Below are 16,365 nucleotides of genomic sequence, written 5' to 3'. Positions count from 1 at the left end.
ATTTACTAAAACGTATCAGTTTCGTCAACATGTACGTAGGCAGCAAGGGCATACAATAATGATGAATAATAATTGCACCCTTAGGACTAAAGCAACATTATGGTTCAACAGAAATGGCAATAAAATAAATTGGAACATTTCAAATTAAAGTCCAATGCAGAAGTTCAGTGTGAGCAACACTCACTTCTTATGCTAAATCGGGGGCTGTAACCTAGGTAACTATTTCACAACTAGTCTAATGTAGCCTGACAAATGTTACTTAGATTTTGATTCATACATTTTGACTTTTGGACTTTACAACGTTCTGGAGTTATTGCATGTTTCGATCACACGAGTTAGAAACAATCCTATGCAGCCAACACTGGAATCTTGTTCTAAAAATAGCATAATATTAGAATGAATGAAGCTTTGAAGTTTCAAACTATTTGGTACAGCCCTAAGGAGCAAAAAGGTTTGTCATAAAAAACCTCAATACACTCGCCATATCTTTAATAAATGTGTCCACTTTGGTGCTCTGTATGTATCACTGAAGAATACAACACAATAGGATTTCAGCCACCATGAAATGTTACATTTATTTGTTTTAAACTCTGATAGGTTGATCATCTCTGTGAAACATCCTCTAGATGCATAGAAGGAAAAAACAACCAAGAACTAAACATGAACTCGCGATGAAGAACTCTTTGAAACTCCCATGAAAGGAAAACAGTACTGGCTACACATTGGCCACATAACCCACATGCCCATTATTGCTTGTAGCTAAAAACTCTTGAATGTAATTCAAATCTGGGAAAAACCTAGTGTTGACTATAAAAAAGATCACTTGCATATATTTTCATTTGCTCCTATTGTCTCTAGGAAGTACTTCAAGTTGGAGTGCCTGGAGGGGGGGCAGTGGGAGGAAACTAACTGTGAGTCAATATCCTGCCCAGCCCTTCCTGATGTATTCCAGGGCATGTTTACCTGCACCAATGGCCTGTATTATGACACCCTCTGCACCCTGCAGTGCCCAGGTGCCACAGAAAATGTAAGATTTTAACAGTTGTCTGTTTAGTCTCCAGGTCAAACGGAAGTATTTCTGGTCACATCAATAACACAGTAATGTGAAGTCAATTTTAGATCAGTTAGACAAGGTGAGACACTTGAGTCGTCTACACTGGATGCTATTAAACTTGGTCGTGATGTAGTAAAAAAGAAGCCAAATTCTAAAAGGAGGTACAGGTTGCATTACTGTGGAAATGTGTAATAATAATTTTCATATCTTTGCAGTGAGTTAACATGGTAAACCCACATTTTTGTTCATCAAATATACTGCACCAGAACTGGTCTAAATCTAGGCAACTGATGTATGACACTGCCAATTAGATTAATTTACTTGTTAATCGAAGGTGCCAGAACGCCGTTTTGGACTTTAATCCCTGACCTCAACCTGCTTTATAACAAAAAAGACAAAATGGGACCTTTAAATTCAGAAAGTCGGTGATTAAATCATTATTTCATCATTGTCTCATCGGTCGATGAGTGTCTGTATTGGGAGCTTCATGTTTACCCATGTAACTGCTCAACAATGTAAAACAATAATAGACTTAATAGAACAAATTATGGTTGAAACTAAACTGACTGAATTCATCTTTTCCCAAACTGTTTCTCTTGAGCTATGTGAAGACAGTGCAGCAAAAGTATAGACCGCATGAATTTTAGTATCTCTTTGTTTCCAGAGGGAGATTCGCTGCACTAAGGAGGGTGAATGGACTGCAGAGTTCACGATGTGCTCCAAAATCAAGGGATCGTGCTCTCTTCCTCCGGATCTCAACTCTGTAGAGTACAGCTGTGACCAAGGGATGGATGTCGGTGAGTGTAACCCTTCTTTCAGCAATGACAGTGTAATCCATCAAAAATAAACAGTGCTCATTATATTCTCTTCCATCTGTCAAACTAAATAAAGCCATACACAGTAGCCTGCCTGGCAGTGACGGACCGGGATAAAAAAAACAGCCCTGGCATTTGCAACACATCGGCCCTATTTTTGTCAATAACCGAGCTTGGAAATTAGTAACTCTGCATTCCGAGTCAATCTTTACACGCACCTCATCGCAGTACAATCTTGAATATCTGTGGCTGCATGCATAAAATACTTATAAAAATTAACCAAATACATATTATCAGTAGTGGCCCATAGGGGGCCACCCTTCTGGCATTTGCCCAAATTCCAGATGGCCAGTCCGTCACTGCTGCCTGGTCTTTTGCTTGTCTGGTTACACACTACTTGACTGAACAGACAAAACAATCATGGCGGTAGAGCATGTTTTTGTCAACACTTGTGCTTTTTCTCCTCTTCTCACACTTATTCCTCCTTTTCTATTGATACCCTTTGAGTCACTGACCAGCTCAAGCATTTCGTGTAAATACAGACAGAGGCATTTTTAAGCATCTCTCCATAATGACCCCATGATAACACACACACACACACACACACACACACACACACACACACACAATAGTAGAAGCCCTTGCAGAGTGATGGTTGCCAAAAGTCCAGACCACAGGTGAAGGCATGGTCTAAAGTTATGTGGTCTGTTTTTATCAATGTTTGAACATCTGTTGTTTTTTTTATCCTTTTCCTTGCAGGTGCTGTTTGCTACCCAACATGCATTGTGGCTCAAGACATGGATCTGCGTGATCCAGTGGTGCTGCCCAGTGGCACTACAGTTGACTCTTTAAAGCACTGGATGCTACCAACCAAAATCCAGGTGAGGAGTGGTGTCAAGTAACTGAATTTAAGCAAAACTAAACACATCTTCATTTCACAAATTGAAAAACGTAAAGCACTGACTGTGTACTGACTGTTTGCTGTCATACCAATAAAGTTTTGGCCTTTTACAACAGCAGCTTAAATGCTGTCTGTAAAAGATTTGAAACCAGCTTTATCTGTTTAAAAAAAAAAAGATTTATCTATTGCCACCACTGTTTTCTATTAGTACCAATGGGTAATTCTAGCAATTTGATATTGCACTTCCATAAAGTTGGGGAACTTGAGAGAAATAAATAATGGTCAAATTAAAAACTACAGAACCCGACAAGACCTTTAACTGCTAGCATAGCTCAAGCTCCAAAATACTAGATCCCACCCATAATGCAACCCTTAAAGTCTTTCATTAGAACCTCCTTGCCTGGCGAATGCCGACATCTTTCAATCTCCAGTTTGTAACTCAGGTTGTTTTTTGTTGTGATGTCATTCAAGTATTTCTCTCATAGTTGAGAAACATGAGACTATATAACACACAGGCTGTGCAGCTCTCCCTGTGACTAGATATGATCAGGCCCAAAAAAATTTGGCTGGACTCTAAATAAACCCGCAATAGCGTCTGTCCATGACCGACCCGAGCTTGAACTAAGGCAGCAGTTTTGGGCCTGAGCCCAGCTAAAAACCTGAATTTCTACTGTAATTTTCTTTTTAACATTAACAAATTTATTTCAGGCTGAAGTTTTTGAAGTCTTTTCAGTGCATTACCAGACATTTTTGACACAATATCCGCCTTCTTGAATGTTCAGCACAGCCCAAAAACAAAAGCGTCATATGCCACATTAAACAGATTATATAACATTTCTCCTCATTAATGATGGCAAGAGTCTAGAGAATATTCTAGGCAACAGCTGTCAGTGACATTAGTCTCAATGAGACAAATGTCAAATGTGGCTATATAATTTATGATAAATATCGTGGCCCTATCAGGTTCGGGCATAGAATCAAAGCTCTACCTGTGACTAATGAAGTGCCCATATAAATGTTAACCTGCAGAACTGTGGATGACTATTCCTTTGAAATTGTTTCATCCCATCCGGTTCTAAATGCTGTTTCAGAGGATTTTTTGTAATTTTGGCTTTTTGGCATGGACATTGTGCTGATATTATGTATCTTAAAAATCACATTATCTATTATTGGCAGCTTAAGTGCAGTTTTGAATTGCATTCAATCTGCGTTGGTATGGAAAAATCTATATTTGTCACACTACTATTGATCACAAACTGCTATTCAATATATACATACTTATATGCTTCAAACCAATGTCTATTGGATCCAGTTCAATATTGTATGTATTTATTTATTGTTTATTTATCAGGGACATTACCTATAACATTGATTCGATTGATTGTTTTAAATAACCGTAACTGAGCAAGGGGTTGTGGTTTTGCTACCATTTGGAAACTCTTGGCAGGTTTTGTAAAACAGTTGTTTTGCTCGCTCGCTGCCATGCAACCAGTCCAAGGAGCCGTGAAACATGATCCGTTGACAAACTAACAGCACTGAGATTTTTACACAACAACATCCATCAGAATGAATAATGTGTACAAACATCTGATGGTCTGTACAACAGCATGGGCTAGCAGCACGAAGCTACTGCTCCAGACTGACTCATTAAAGCACACAGCTTATAGCAGTTTATGACAAAGACAACTCATTTGGGGGACAGTCAACATACAAATAAACATAGAGGATTTGCTGCCATAGATATTTGCAACAGAATTGACATCTCACACTTTGTTAGCTACCTTCAGAATTATTATTTATATATCTGAGCTCTTATGTTTTTATGAGCATTAGAGTCTGGTCTTTGTTTCACTGTGAAACATAAAAGAAAGGAGCAACGAGTGCTACACCAATGAAAGGGACGACACAAAGGGTTTGTGCTTTGTTAGTTTAGAGCCAATGGTGTGTGAGAGGATAGATGAATGGAGATGTTGACTTTTGGCTTTAAATTTAGCGTGAATTGAACTACATGGTTTTTAGCTGCAACAAAAGGCATTCCCATCGATTCATGCCCAGTTAACACCAGATACACTGGAAATATATTATTACCACATTAAAATTTAAAAAGGAGCTAAAAAATATTCTTCTGAATCTTTAGTAAATGTAATGTGAAATCAGGTTATGCGGTGAGATCATTTCCAGCTCTTTCTAATAAAGGACTCATGTTTTTGAGTCTACTGAAGTGATCTGCCACTTTCTCTGTACAGAAAAAAGAAAACTGCAGTGGACATTGAAATTATCTTATCATTATTAGCATTTAAAAAAGCTTTTAAACAACATCTTTCCAGTTTAAGTCTTCATGAGACTAAAACACTTTTTAAAATGGATATATTTTGGAGTGAGTATAGTAAACTAAATACATAAAGTACAGAATGTTTTTTTCTTAATATATATTATCTCAAACGCAAAGGTCTTAATGCCTAAAAATGAATCCCTCTGTCAAACTACAGCAAGACTTTTGAATTCATCACAATATGTGCAAATATTTTTCACATCAGATGTTTGACTGAATCATTGGCAAGACTGTATCTTTTAAATTTTTTTAGAAAAAGACTTTTAATTCCCAGCTGCACCAGCTAATCACACACTATCACACAACAAAATCCACCTCGTGTGTGTGAGTTTTGCCTTCGTTATCATTCAAGTGTTTTTGCATTACTGGAAATCACAAGCAGATAGCAAGAGTAAAGGTTCCAGTTGACGTCAACACTGCTCTTGGGTCAGAGTTATAGCACTGTTGTTGCTTTAAATGTGGGTTATGTTACCCAATATCATATCTCAGGAATCGCTTTTACGTTATGCTGTCGCAAACACTGCTCCAGTTTCGCCTCACTTTTGGGTGGTCAGCCAGCCAGTTAATCCAACCTTGCCAAGGTCAAATAGTTGGATGGAGGTCTGGTTACTTACGCCATATCTCTGACACTGCCTTGTGATTTTGAGGCATTGTGTTATCTCAAATCTCAGAATAAGGTCTCCATTGCTGGGTCAGGCTGCACAGGAAATCACAGGGGAGGATCCAATTTCTCTGTCCATATTTGTTAGTCAATCAGCTATCTGCTAACTACCTTGTAAATTCCCAAGGTCAAATAACTGACAGAAGACCACAGCCTCACCCAATGTCACGACAGAATTTCGAGTTTTGCATCCACTTAAGGTTTTCATGCAAACAAACACTGCAAAAAGGCAGCAAAAGATTGAAATTGTCATAATTTATTACACATGTCAAAACAATACGATAAATGCAAGTCTGCAGTCAATATGAGTGCAATATCAAATCATGGGCGCCATATTGGATACCATCGTCAGATGACTCTACAGTGTAACCCTATGGGGCGAATATACTATCTTGAAATAAATCGCTTATTTTCACCATAAACAGGCATATACATATTATCAACGTTTGTCAATATGTAAAAGGCCCTTACTGAAATATTCCAGTGTATAATTACCTTCTAATTGTAAATGGGCCTCTAAAAAATGCCCATTGTTGTGAGTGACCACGTCAGGGGAGCAAGACAGGCCAAATACAGAAGGGCATTCAGTAACTTACTTGTGCTACAAACATGATTTCTGTACTTCCCAAAATGTGATGACTAGCAACTGAACTCTTAACAAAGTAACTCACAGTCTTTTGACAAAATACATGATAAGACAATGATAATGCGACCGACAGCATACGGGTAAAAAGTGTGTTTTGGTCAGGTGTAAATCGTGGTAGGACAGGACCATAACGTTATCACTCTAGCAATAATAACTTAGTAGTAACCGAGGCAAAGTTATGTATTAATAAAATTTGGTGATCTAAATCAACATAAATTACATGCCTGCGTGGTCACTGTATATTACATCTGAGTTACAGATGACAATTGAAGGCAGACTAGCTTAAATTCAAGTCAGGACTATGGCAAGATCACAAGCATTTCTAAGCATTTAGTTACATGGAGTGCTAGCGAAAAAGCTAACACTAGCACAAGGCATGGCTGTCTTCAAACTTAATTTATTTCTAAAGCAGTGTTAGAACTTTTTTGACAGCATGGTACACATTAACGATGGTATTACTATATTTGTCCTATGTAATATGTAGTGCTGTCAGTTAAACGTGTTATTAACGGCGTTAACATAAACCCATTTTAACTGCGTCAATTTTTGTATCGCGAGATTAACATTCTTTTTGGCCTAGCAAACTTTGTAGTTTTTTTCATATGCAACAACTAGAAACGTTAGAAAAACTACAACACCACACCGGATCTAGCTAGACCAGAAACAAAACAACAGGCACACCGCACACACTTGTTTAGGCTTGCGAGCCGGCCAAAGAGTAGTAGGCTAACGTTACGTTTTGAGTGGATGGTGAGCACGAGACGCCGAAATGGATGCCAATAAGATTCTGAATGGAAAGTTTACTTTTAAAAAGTTGCCAAATGGTTCCATTGACAAGACCAAAGTGATCTGTGTGTTTTGTCGTTGTGAACTGAGCTAACATTGCAGCACGTCCAGTCTGAAATACCACTTGATGGCCAAGCACACAGCTGATGCAAATTCTCCGCCCCCTCGTCAAAGCCAGGTGACAAAATCACAAAGCAAGCCGATCCACTTTTCCATGTTGATAAGAGCATTTAAATGAGAAAAAAATAATGGGACAAAAAGAAATCAAGGGATATTTGAATAGATAAAAATGGGCGATTAATTGCGAGTTAACTATGACATTAATGTGATTAATCGCAATTAAATAACACTAGTAATTTGTTAAGTCGAAGAGAGAAATTTACATTTACCTCACACAATAATGAATAGTCTATTGCCCTCCAGTTCGCTCTTCTCACCTTCGAGCTCCCATAGTTTTGGCCTTTTTGGTTCACAGGGGAACATGTGAAATCTTTTGGTGCTTCCCGGTCTTTCATTGCAGCCAAACGTGCAACAGTTGGGCATTTTTTCAGTGATTTATGTCATTTTTTAAATAATTTATTACATTTTTCCACTATTCCCTACCCTATGTCAATGGGAATCAGATGAATGTTGGCATCCAACATGGAGTCCATGAAACACGTGACCACCTCGGAACCAATCGCATAACGGGATAGCTCAGAAATTCGATTCCCTAGTTGGCCAAACTCTCTCTCTAATATACGGCTCTGATGTAGTCTTGTTCATTTATAATATAACAGGCAGGCCAAGTGCTAGTGGGTCATTGGTAAAAAGGTACCATAACTGTATTTAGCCCTGCACTATTATTAATGTAATTTGTTGGTATTTTGTCATTAAAATAAAACTATATGCATACACGGGGACACGTGCTGTATACATGCTTGCATATAAGTTGATTTTTCATGACATGAATGAGAGGAAGTTGGAATTATCCTCCATCTGTGGCTACATAATGGATGTTCTCCTCAAATCAATGGTCCTACCTGAACTCTGGAGCCTCAAGCTTACATGACTCCTAAAAAATGCTTTTGTGACTGAGTGTGATATTGTTTTCCATGGCAAACAGTGGTTATCCATTTCCTGTGACTGCGTTGCTCAACCGTTGTTCTTATGTACTTTGTTTTCCAGAGCATAGTCTGCACAGGGATGATGAAGTGGTACCCTGACCCTCAACATATCCATTGCATCGAGTCATGTGAGGTAAGAGTCCAAACAGCCAAGCAGTACTGCATCAAATACAGGAGTATGTCCAAATACTTTCCATTCAGATATCACTCACCAACGTCTTTGAAACTGTTAAATGAGCGAATGTCTATTTTAGTTGTGACTAATATTGTGTCCAAGGACTATAAAAGTATTCACTGCAGTATCTGAGTTAAGATGTTTCCCTGTCACAGATCTGATGTTTTAAGTGTGGTAAGAAGAGAACAAAATAAGTTCAAAGAAGTGAAAAGCCAACAAAATGGTTATGGCTGCATGCACTGTTTGTACCATACATTTGGTGGTTTTCATGATACACAGCTGTCCTTTGGTGTCCATTCAAGCTGACAGCAAATAAGTTTCACTTAATGTAACTTAGACCAAAGAGGCTTTGGGAACAGAGTTACGTAGCATGTCTACAATGCTTAGGTGTGCTTTCAAAGCCTCGAGGTCAGGAAGATTTTATCCCGTTATTATCAAGGATATTTTAATGTCGAGATAGGTACTACTTAATCCTTAAAACAATTACACCATTTCTGGGCATAACCACATTAAATTTACTGCTCTAGCCAGACTCTTCCAATAATATTAAACATGAAGTAAAACATGCTGTATTCCTGTTGTCATCACTACTCAAGATACCAGAGCCAATGCAATGTGCTTCTCATTTCATGATGACAAATTTATATTCTCAACCTTAAAACCTTACAAGAATCCTTTTCAAATCTGTCCAAAGAAGCATTTTTTTTCTAACAGGGATCTTGGCATTGCCTAATGTTGTTAGGCCTGCCAAGCCTAATGGATTATCTGATAAAGGAAAATAAATTAATCACTGCATTGTGTTAGATTAAGATTAATTATTTAGGCTGACACGAGGCCTTCAAAACTTTCTGCCTAGCTCAAAAACAATCTTCCCTTGTGTGTGCTGAAACTCTTTCTATGTTACAAAGGGAGCCAGATAAAATTTCCTGTTTATTGACAAGGTAACACAATCTAATGTCTTGTGAATTTACATGCATTTTCAAGGAAAATAAATTGGAAACATTAGCTGGATATTTTTTGTAGTAAAATGTAACTGGTTAGTTTGTATAATTCCATGTTTCACTGAGACAAGCCATAAGTAAAAAGTGGTAGCAAGTCTATATAAGACAGAGGGTTTAAAATTAAAGTCATGGAATATTCTTTGTTGGATGTTTTCTGACCCACCAAGCAAACCACAAAAAATCTGAACAAAGAACTTGAGAAGAAAATCCAGAGTCTGCTAAGTCTGATGCACTTAATATGGAAACTAAATCTGTCACTCTTCCCCCAGTTTTAATCATGAAAGATTAAGTTTTATCAATGTGTTGCTGTGTGCCTTAAAAAATGTATTTGCCCAAATGATCATATCCAACATGTACATAACAAGAAGGACTCTGAGAGATAAAATTCAAGTTGATTGTAATGTACATTTCTACCAATTTAATTTAACAGATTCAACAACATACAGATATTTATGCTTTATGTTTTTCTGGATTATGGTACTCATGTAAAGTATTATTGTCCTACCGGTATTTTAGTCAATGCGGCTGTATATGTAACTCAGCCAAGCGTAATTTGTAGTAACACACAGGTGCCAATAGATGGCAGTAGCTACATTGGATGTAACACGGGTCTTATTTAGTGCTAGCAGAGAATGACGGGCTCTGGTGCTGTTGACGGACTTTTCAACAACAAAACGAAAAGAGTTTTAAAGTATGCGGAGGAAAACTCAGGTAAAAAAGCTGCGAGACATTTCGACATTGACCCCAGGAGAATCCGATACTGGAAGAAACAGAAGGATGAGCTGACAAGATTAGCCGACAAGAGCAGAGCATGGCTAGCTAGTTGGAGGTGGGAGGAAAAAAGTTAGCCTGGAGCTAGAAAGAAATAGCTACCGTCTATAATGTTAATCAGATACTGGTGTGCTGCAAACCAGCAATGTGTTTTACTAAACTACTATATGCTCTTATTGTAATCTACCAGCAATACCGTAGTACCTGTATTTGAAACAAATACCTGGTACATTTACAGGGTTCAAACTGACACAATGGTGGTGTTTGATTTATTCTGACCCAAATTGCTTTGTCACCCCTCTGGCTGTTGTTGTATATGGTGATATTTTTGCAAATGTTTCTTAAAAAATGTATGATCTCTGTCCACTGGAACTTTATGGCTTTTTATTTAAAACAGTTTATTTAAAATAATTATACTTATCAAACAGATGGAATTAGAAATAAAGGCCTGCCTCTAACAAAAGTCTGCTTCAAATAAAAGCCTGGTACCTTTTGCAGTTCAGGTAAATAAAGGCCCCGTTTAAATTTGAGGAATTACGGTATATACTGCCACAAATTCTACTGTTATAGGTAAGTAATACGTAATGTCAAACGTAATTGACAGATTACTATGATTATCCTGAGAACATTCAAGCACTTGGGGGTAAAAAATTCTAAAGATTTTGATGACCTCATGGTCTTCCCCTCCAGCGTCTTCAAGATAAACCTCCCATTACTCAGATTACCACTACTGGTAGGAAAAGCAAAATGGTCCGTATGCTGTTCCGTCCAACACCTTCATATTGTGGGGTATAATCATTCACGATGTCGCGATCGCAACAATTCACGCGAATTCAACCAATCACCGTGAATTTGATGTGACTTGCAATTTTGACTAATCACTGCAACTTTTCCGCAAACTTGACCAATAACCGGAGTTTCCCGCGACTTCAACCAATCCCATCAGTCCCACGTGCCAGACTTTGTATCAGTATGGGACTATGAACCACTGACCAAGCGGGAGTGAGAACGGATTGACGTAACACACGCACGTCGCCAAATTCATTTCCTTGTTTCAGATTTGAAGATGAGATGTGTGTGACTCGAACATCTCACATTTACCAACAAAACGTACAGTGAAAGACCGTGCAAAACATTTCAGACTGTCCTGCCAACCTGTATACATTTTAACATCAATGTACGCTGTAATGTTTTTCCACTCTAAAGTTGCTGCTGTTTCAATCCTGTCGGCTCTCTGCAGTGGGTGGGGCTGCTGCTCAGTTCCCCCCACGACTGATGCGCGCACACACAAAAACACACGGTGCATGCAGGAAAAACGGGAGATGAGACGTACAGGATGACCTACATTGAGGACAGCTAGTGCAATGATAAGTTAAAGTCCAATAAGTACTTTATCAAACCGTATAGGAAATTAACTAACAATGTAAAGATCAACAATCCACTGACACATATGTTCAAATAAAAATTATTATTTTATTATTATTTTTTGTCTTAAATCCACCAGCCATTTTCATATTATATCAACATTTGCACCATCCTGAGCCTTTTTGGTAAGGTTACTAGGAAAACTCAGCCCAGAGTAATTTTATTCTCCCCAAAACAAGTTTCCTTTAATTTTTTATTTAAAAAAAAAAATTACAACTTCATTGCAACAAAAATACAAAAGACATCGCAACTTTTATCAAATTTTTTTACAAAAGCTCCCGCAAAATCAGGCATTTTGGGCCGCAACAATCTAAAAAAAAGGCCGAAATCCTGGAAGGACTGTATAATAAACAATGCTGCACTTAGAGGCCGCTGTAGCATGATTTTAGACTTTTGGGCTTGTTCAATTTCATCATATTTCATGTCCTGTAGTTTTTATCTTAATTGAAAGTTAGTTACAATTTAACGTCCATCTCTGCTCAGCAATATTTTAGCAGTGACAGTATATCATCTAAAATCATAAAAACAGTTTTTATTTGGCATTCATCCGTTGGGTTCAGAAAAGGCTGGAACTACCGATGGAACACATAAACTGTTGATGTCTCACGGTATTAAAATATTCTTCCTACTGCCAGCACTACATTTTCCCCTTCCACCTTCCCGTGAATGTTGCTAGGCAAAACAGTTGCTTATAACCTGCTCCTCCATGACAACACTGTAAATTATACCAGACCACATGTGCTGCATATGCACCATGCCAGATCTCATCCAGATGCCATTGCTCCCAATCTTTCTCTTACTCTGCCTCTCTTTCCATTATTTCTTAAAACCCATTGACAATTAGTGTAAAAGTCAGCTCATGAATCCTATTGAAACAGCAGCCCTTGTCTAGTACAACTGCCAGGCTGAGACTGTTCTGTAATGGTTGCATCTACTTCATAGCTTTAGAAATAGTAATATCAGTGACAAAATACCTGCTGTGTCTTAATCAAAGTGTTTTTCTTAGATTGTTCTCAGCATTATTAAAAAAGTGTCTAACAGAAAGCCAATTAAATGCATTGAATCATGTATCACTTAATAAATGGCATCTAGGCAAAGAGGACATAATTATCTAAAACATTTGGTTGGTGGACACTGTGTTAATCCCCTTGATCACATCATGAAACACTGTATAGTAGCTTTCCAGTCTGGAAGTAACAAGTTTTACATTGAGGATTAGAGATAGTTGTTTCTATATCACAATAGTTTTGCATGAGGCAGGATATAAACAAATAGAACATTTCTGATTCTAACCTCTGCCACACATCTGACACATCAAGTTATCCTCTGGCTCAAAAAGCCTGAATGTCTTCTACACTCCAACTGGTTTGTACAAACTGTTTTGTTTGTTTCAAATATATATATATATATATATATATATATATATATATATGTGTGTGTGTATAGGATCACAAAAAAATTGCCTGAATGTTTACTTTAGATGGAAGATCAGGGTTGACATAAATTGAAGACAAAGTAGACCAACAGTGAACTTAACAATATATCAACACCTGTTGTAATTACAGTTGCGAAACTTCAAGACTAATGCTTAAGAAATATTTTTTTTTTTATGCACAGCTCTACTTCTTTTAATTTATTCTGAAACACTTGCTGCAGTTGTTTAATTGAAGACCAATGCAACCAAAGCAAATTAATCAAATGAGTCTCTGTAGACAAAAGGCAGCCAAAAGAGTAGAGGTTGTTACTTCAGACAACAGACAACCCTAATTATTAGACAGCGGAATAAGTTATGATTTCTTTCTTTTGGTTAATTTACAATAAGTGAATTGAAAGTAGTGGAGTCAAAACCACACGTCTATTCACAGAGGAAATCATTGTTGGCTTTCTTCCAAATACAAAGCTTGCTATCCAAGAAAGAGTCATGGATTCTTGGTCATCTAAGATGGAAATGTGTGATGAAAGCACATATAGCATCTTCAGGTTTGACCCCTTACCAATGAAAATAATAACGATTTTACTGGGTTGTAGCTTGCCTCGCTTGCTAGAAAGTATAGCTATGTTCCTTAATATGTTTCCTCCCTGTACATTGAGTACAATTCCCCGTTTTCAGTTTCTTGACGGAACACATTTTATTTCAACAAGATTCACCTTTGATTGAATTCTTCCCCAGCTAACCATCCATCCATTCTAGGTAACTTATACAGGTCCAATTTACAGTGGAAAAAGACTAAACAGAGTAGGACAAATGTGCATTGCCCCAGCCACATCATTCAGTCCAGCAGGCTATTCGGTGATTAGCATCTCTCTAGCATATTCTGGGTCTTTCGTGTCTCTCTTAAATCTTCAAGTTGGACTTGCCTTAAAAATATCTCCACAGGGAGTTACTCAGGTATCCACTAGGGAAATCTACCAACTGTACTCTGAGCTTCTCCTGAAAACCAAGGTATATGGGGCTCACTGCCAGATGTTTCAGGGCTGGTGAAAGTCCAGAACCATTAACCCATGATCCAGGACATGCTCTACTTCTTGCAAAAGTTATTTTGAGAATGTGGTAACCCAAGGGGGTTAGGAATTACTGCTGGTATCGAGGACTATGAATGCTTTAGCTCAGAACCACCCACTGGTGCAGTGTTTTTGAGATAAGTCATGAGTCTGATGTTGAATTTTCATACAGTTGGGACATCTGCACAACTGTATTTCCATACAACAGAATGTCGCCATTAACTGGGTTGTTTTAGGAGGTTTAAGGTTTACAGGTGGAAAGGCACTTAACCCTGCACCTAACTGTGTTAGCTGCATGCACTTCACTGGGAGGATGGCACAGGGACATGCAATCAGCTCATTGCTGGAAACCATGCATTAGAAGTGGTTCTTCCGTGAAAAGTTTTTTTTTGAGGTGACCATTTTTTAAATATGGAAGTAAAAAGCAGCAAAAGTTGGCACACAACTGGCAGTGAGTGGCATTTTGAAGTGCAGGCACGGACTTCAATCATGTGTTTATGTGCACTTAAGTCATCTGATTATTTACAGATTTTGGCAATAACTCGATTTCTTAAACATGTAAACGAGAAACCTGGTTTCCTTTTTAAAGGTTAAAGGACTTAGAGAAACACAGCTATATTTGTGAAACTTGACTACTTTGCCGTGTAAATGGTGAACCAGATTTCTTAAGACTTTTTTAACATGAATGTGCATGATAGAGACCCAGACTGAGAGCGATCACTTTGGAGCGACTGCAATGGTATGAAAGCCAATATTACTACTAATTGCTCTGCATTGTTGTACCCCAAACAATTCAATCCAAAACCTGCTAAAAGTGAAAGGAACTACACTGGAAAATTCAACCATTTAATAATCTAGTTTCCACAACCAGCAGGCTATTTGTACAATTCAAACACAGCATAAACTGTTTCACAGAGCTTGTCCTCTCGTGTCACAATACAGGTTTCACCACTTAACCTGGTTGTAATAGTCTTTAATACACTTAAATATGACAATCATGATTCAGAAACATGGTAAGTGATGAGATAAGATTAAGTAAGATTACAGACTAACTACATTTAAACTGGGTTTTTCGAGTAATCTATACTTTCTATACTGCACATATATACAGTACACGTTAACCACAGTACATTCCTGCTTTAACTTAGTTCTCACAATACTTTTTCTTCTGAGCATATATAAAGGCCTAGGATTTACCAAGTAATATGGCTTATAATAATATATAATGCCTGGCACACTATAGTGGACTGTGTTGTACAATTTCCCGGAGCCAAACTACAACCACCGTCAATACACACACATACACAGACCTCCCTTGAACTCCCTGAACTGTCGTTCCTATCAAAGGGAAAAACACTTTGAGTCAGTCGAGTAGAGAAGAGAAAAGGGCAAACCTCACACTCCCCCAACTGTTTCCAGCGAGCTCTGGGCAAGAAGGGCGAACAGGGCGAAGGAGGGGAAGATGATAAAATATTTGCTTTTAAAAGAAAGATACAGATACTTGGTGGGAAGTGAAAAATAAATATATTGCTGCTTGACATATCTGTTTTACGAAATTGGCTGGTGCTGATGACAGCACATGCTCCCCTACAAATAGCCCTGCTAAGAGGTGGAGTATTGATGTTAGCGAGGTGTGGGGTTTGTATGCTGCTGCTTTGTATGTCCTTTTTACACTGATTTGAAGGGAGTTATTGTATAATGGTAATACACAAACCAGTTGACCTTTTAATTACCCATGGGGGACTACAGTGCGGAGCCAACTCTGGCTGGTTTAATACCCTTAATGAGTCTGTGCTTACCAGAGTAAGGTATATGCTGCCTGGAAGGGAGTGTTAATAATAATTAACCTCAACATGAGCCCTGACCTCACAATGAACCGCATGTGGGCAAAGTGTGGGGTCTGCTGTCTTTTCACCAGGATCTCCATTTCATGTATGTGAAATGGAGATCAAACCCACATTACAGCTCAGCTATGGAAATATGTAAGATACAAATGAATCTGACAGCAGGCTAAGCAAGTCTGTATTATGCATGACTACCCAAGACTGAAGGTAACAACGATTTACGTACTAGTAGTGATTTGGGTGAGGCATCTGGTGCAATTGCTGGTAAAGTATTTACTCAGAAACAGAACGATTAAATAGATTTATTAATGCCAAGGCAGTTTAGTTGGGAAAGGCAAGGGGATTC

At 38.1% G+C, this 16,365-nt stretch overlaps 2 protein-coding genes across 2 annotated transcripts in view; one reads left to right on the top strand and one right to left on the bottom strand.

The window, feature by feature from the left end:
* The window catches only part of astn1 (astrotactin 1), a 566,677-nt gene that overhangs the window by 85,067 nt on the left and 465,245 nt on the right, over positions 1–16,365 (bottom strand). The window lies entirely within an intron of this gene.
* The window catches only part of pappa2 (pappalysin 2), a 105,713-nt gene that overhangs the window by 81,293 nt on the left and 8,055 nt on the right, over positions 1–16,365 (top strand). Inside the window, exons 23-26 of the mRNA XM_039816834.1 lie at positions 859–1,027; positions 1,719–1,851; positions 2,629–2,750; positions 8,363–8,434. Of these exons, the coding sequence (XP_039672768.1) occupies positions 859–1,027; positions 1,719–1,851; positions 2,629–2,750; positions 8,363–8,434 (496 nt within the window). The remainder of the gene's footprint in view (positions 1–858; positions 1,028–1,718; positions 1,852–2,628; positions 2,751–8,362; positions 8,435–16,365) is intronic.

Source organism: Perca fluviatilis, chromosome 11, assembly GCF_010015445.1.
Source record: "Perca fluviatilis chromosome 11, GENO_Pfluv_1.0, whole genome shotgun sequence".
In the NCBI taxonomy this organism is placed as follows: domain Eukaryota; kingdom Metazoa; phylum Chordata; class Actinopteri; order Perciformes; family Percidae; genus Perca; species Perca fluviatilis.
Note: the sequence above shows the minus strand (reverse complement) of the source record. Positions and strands in the feature narration are given on the sequence as shown.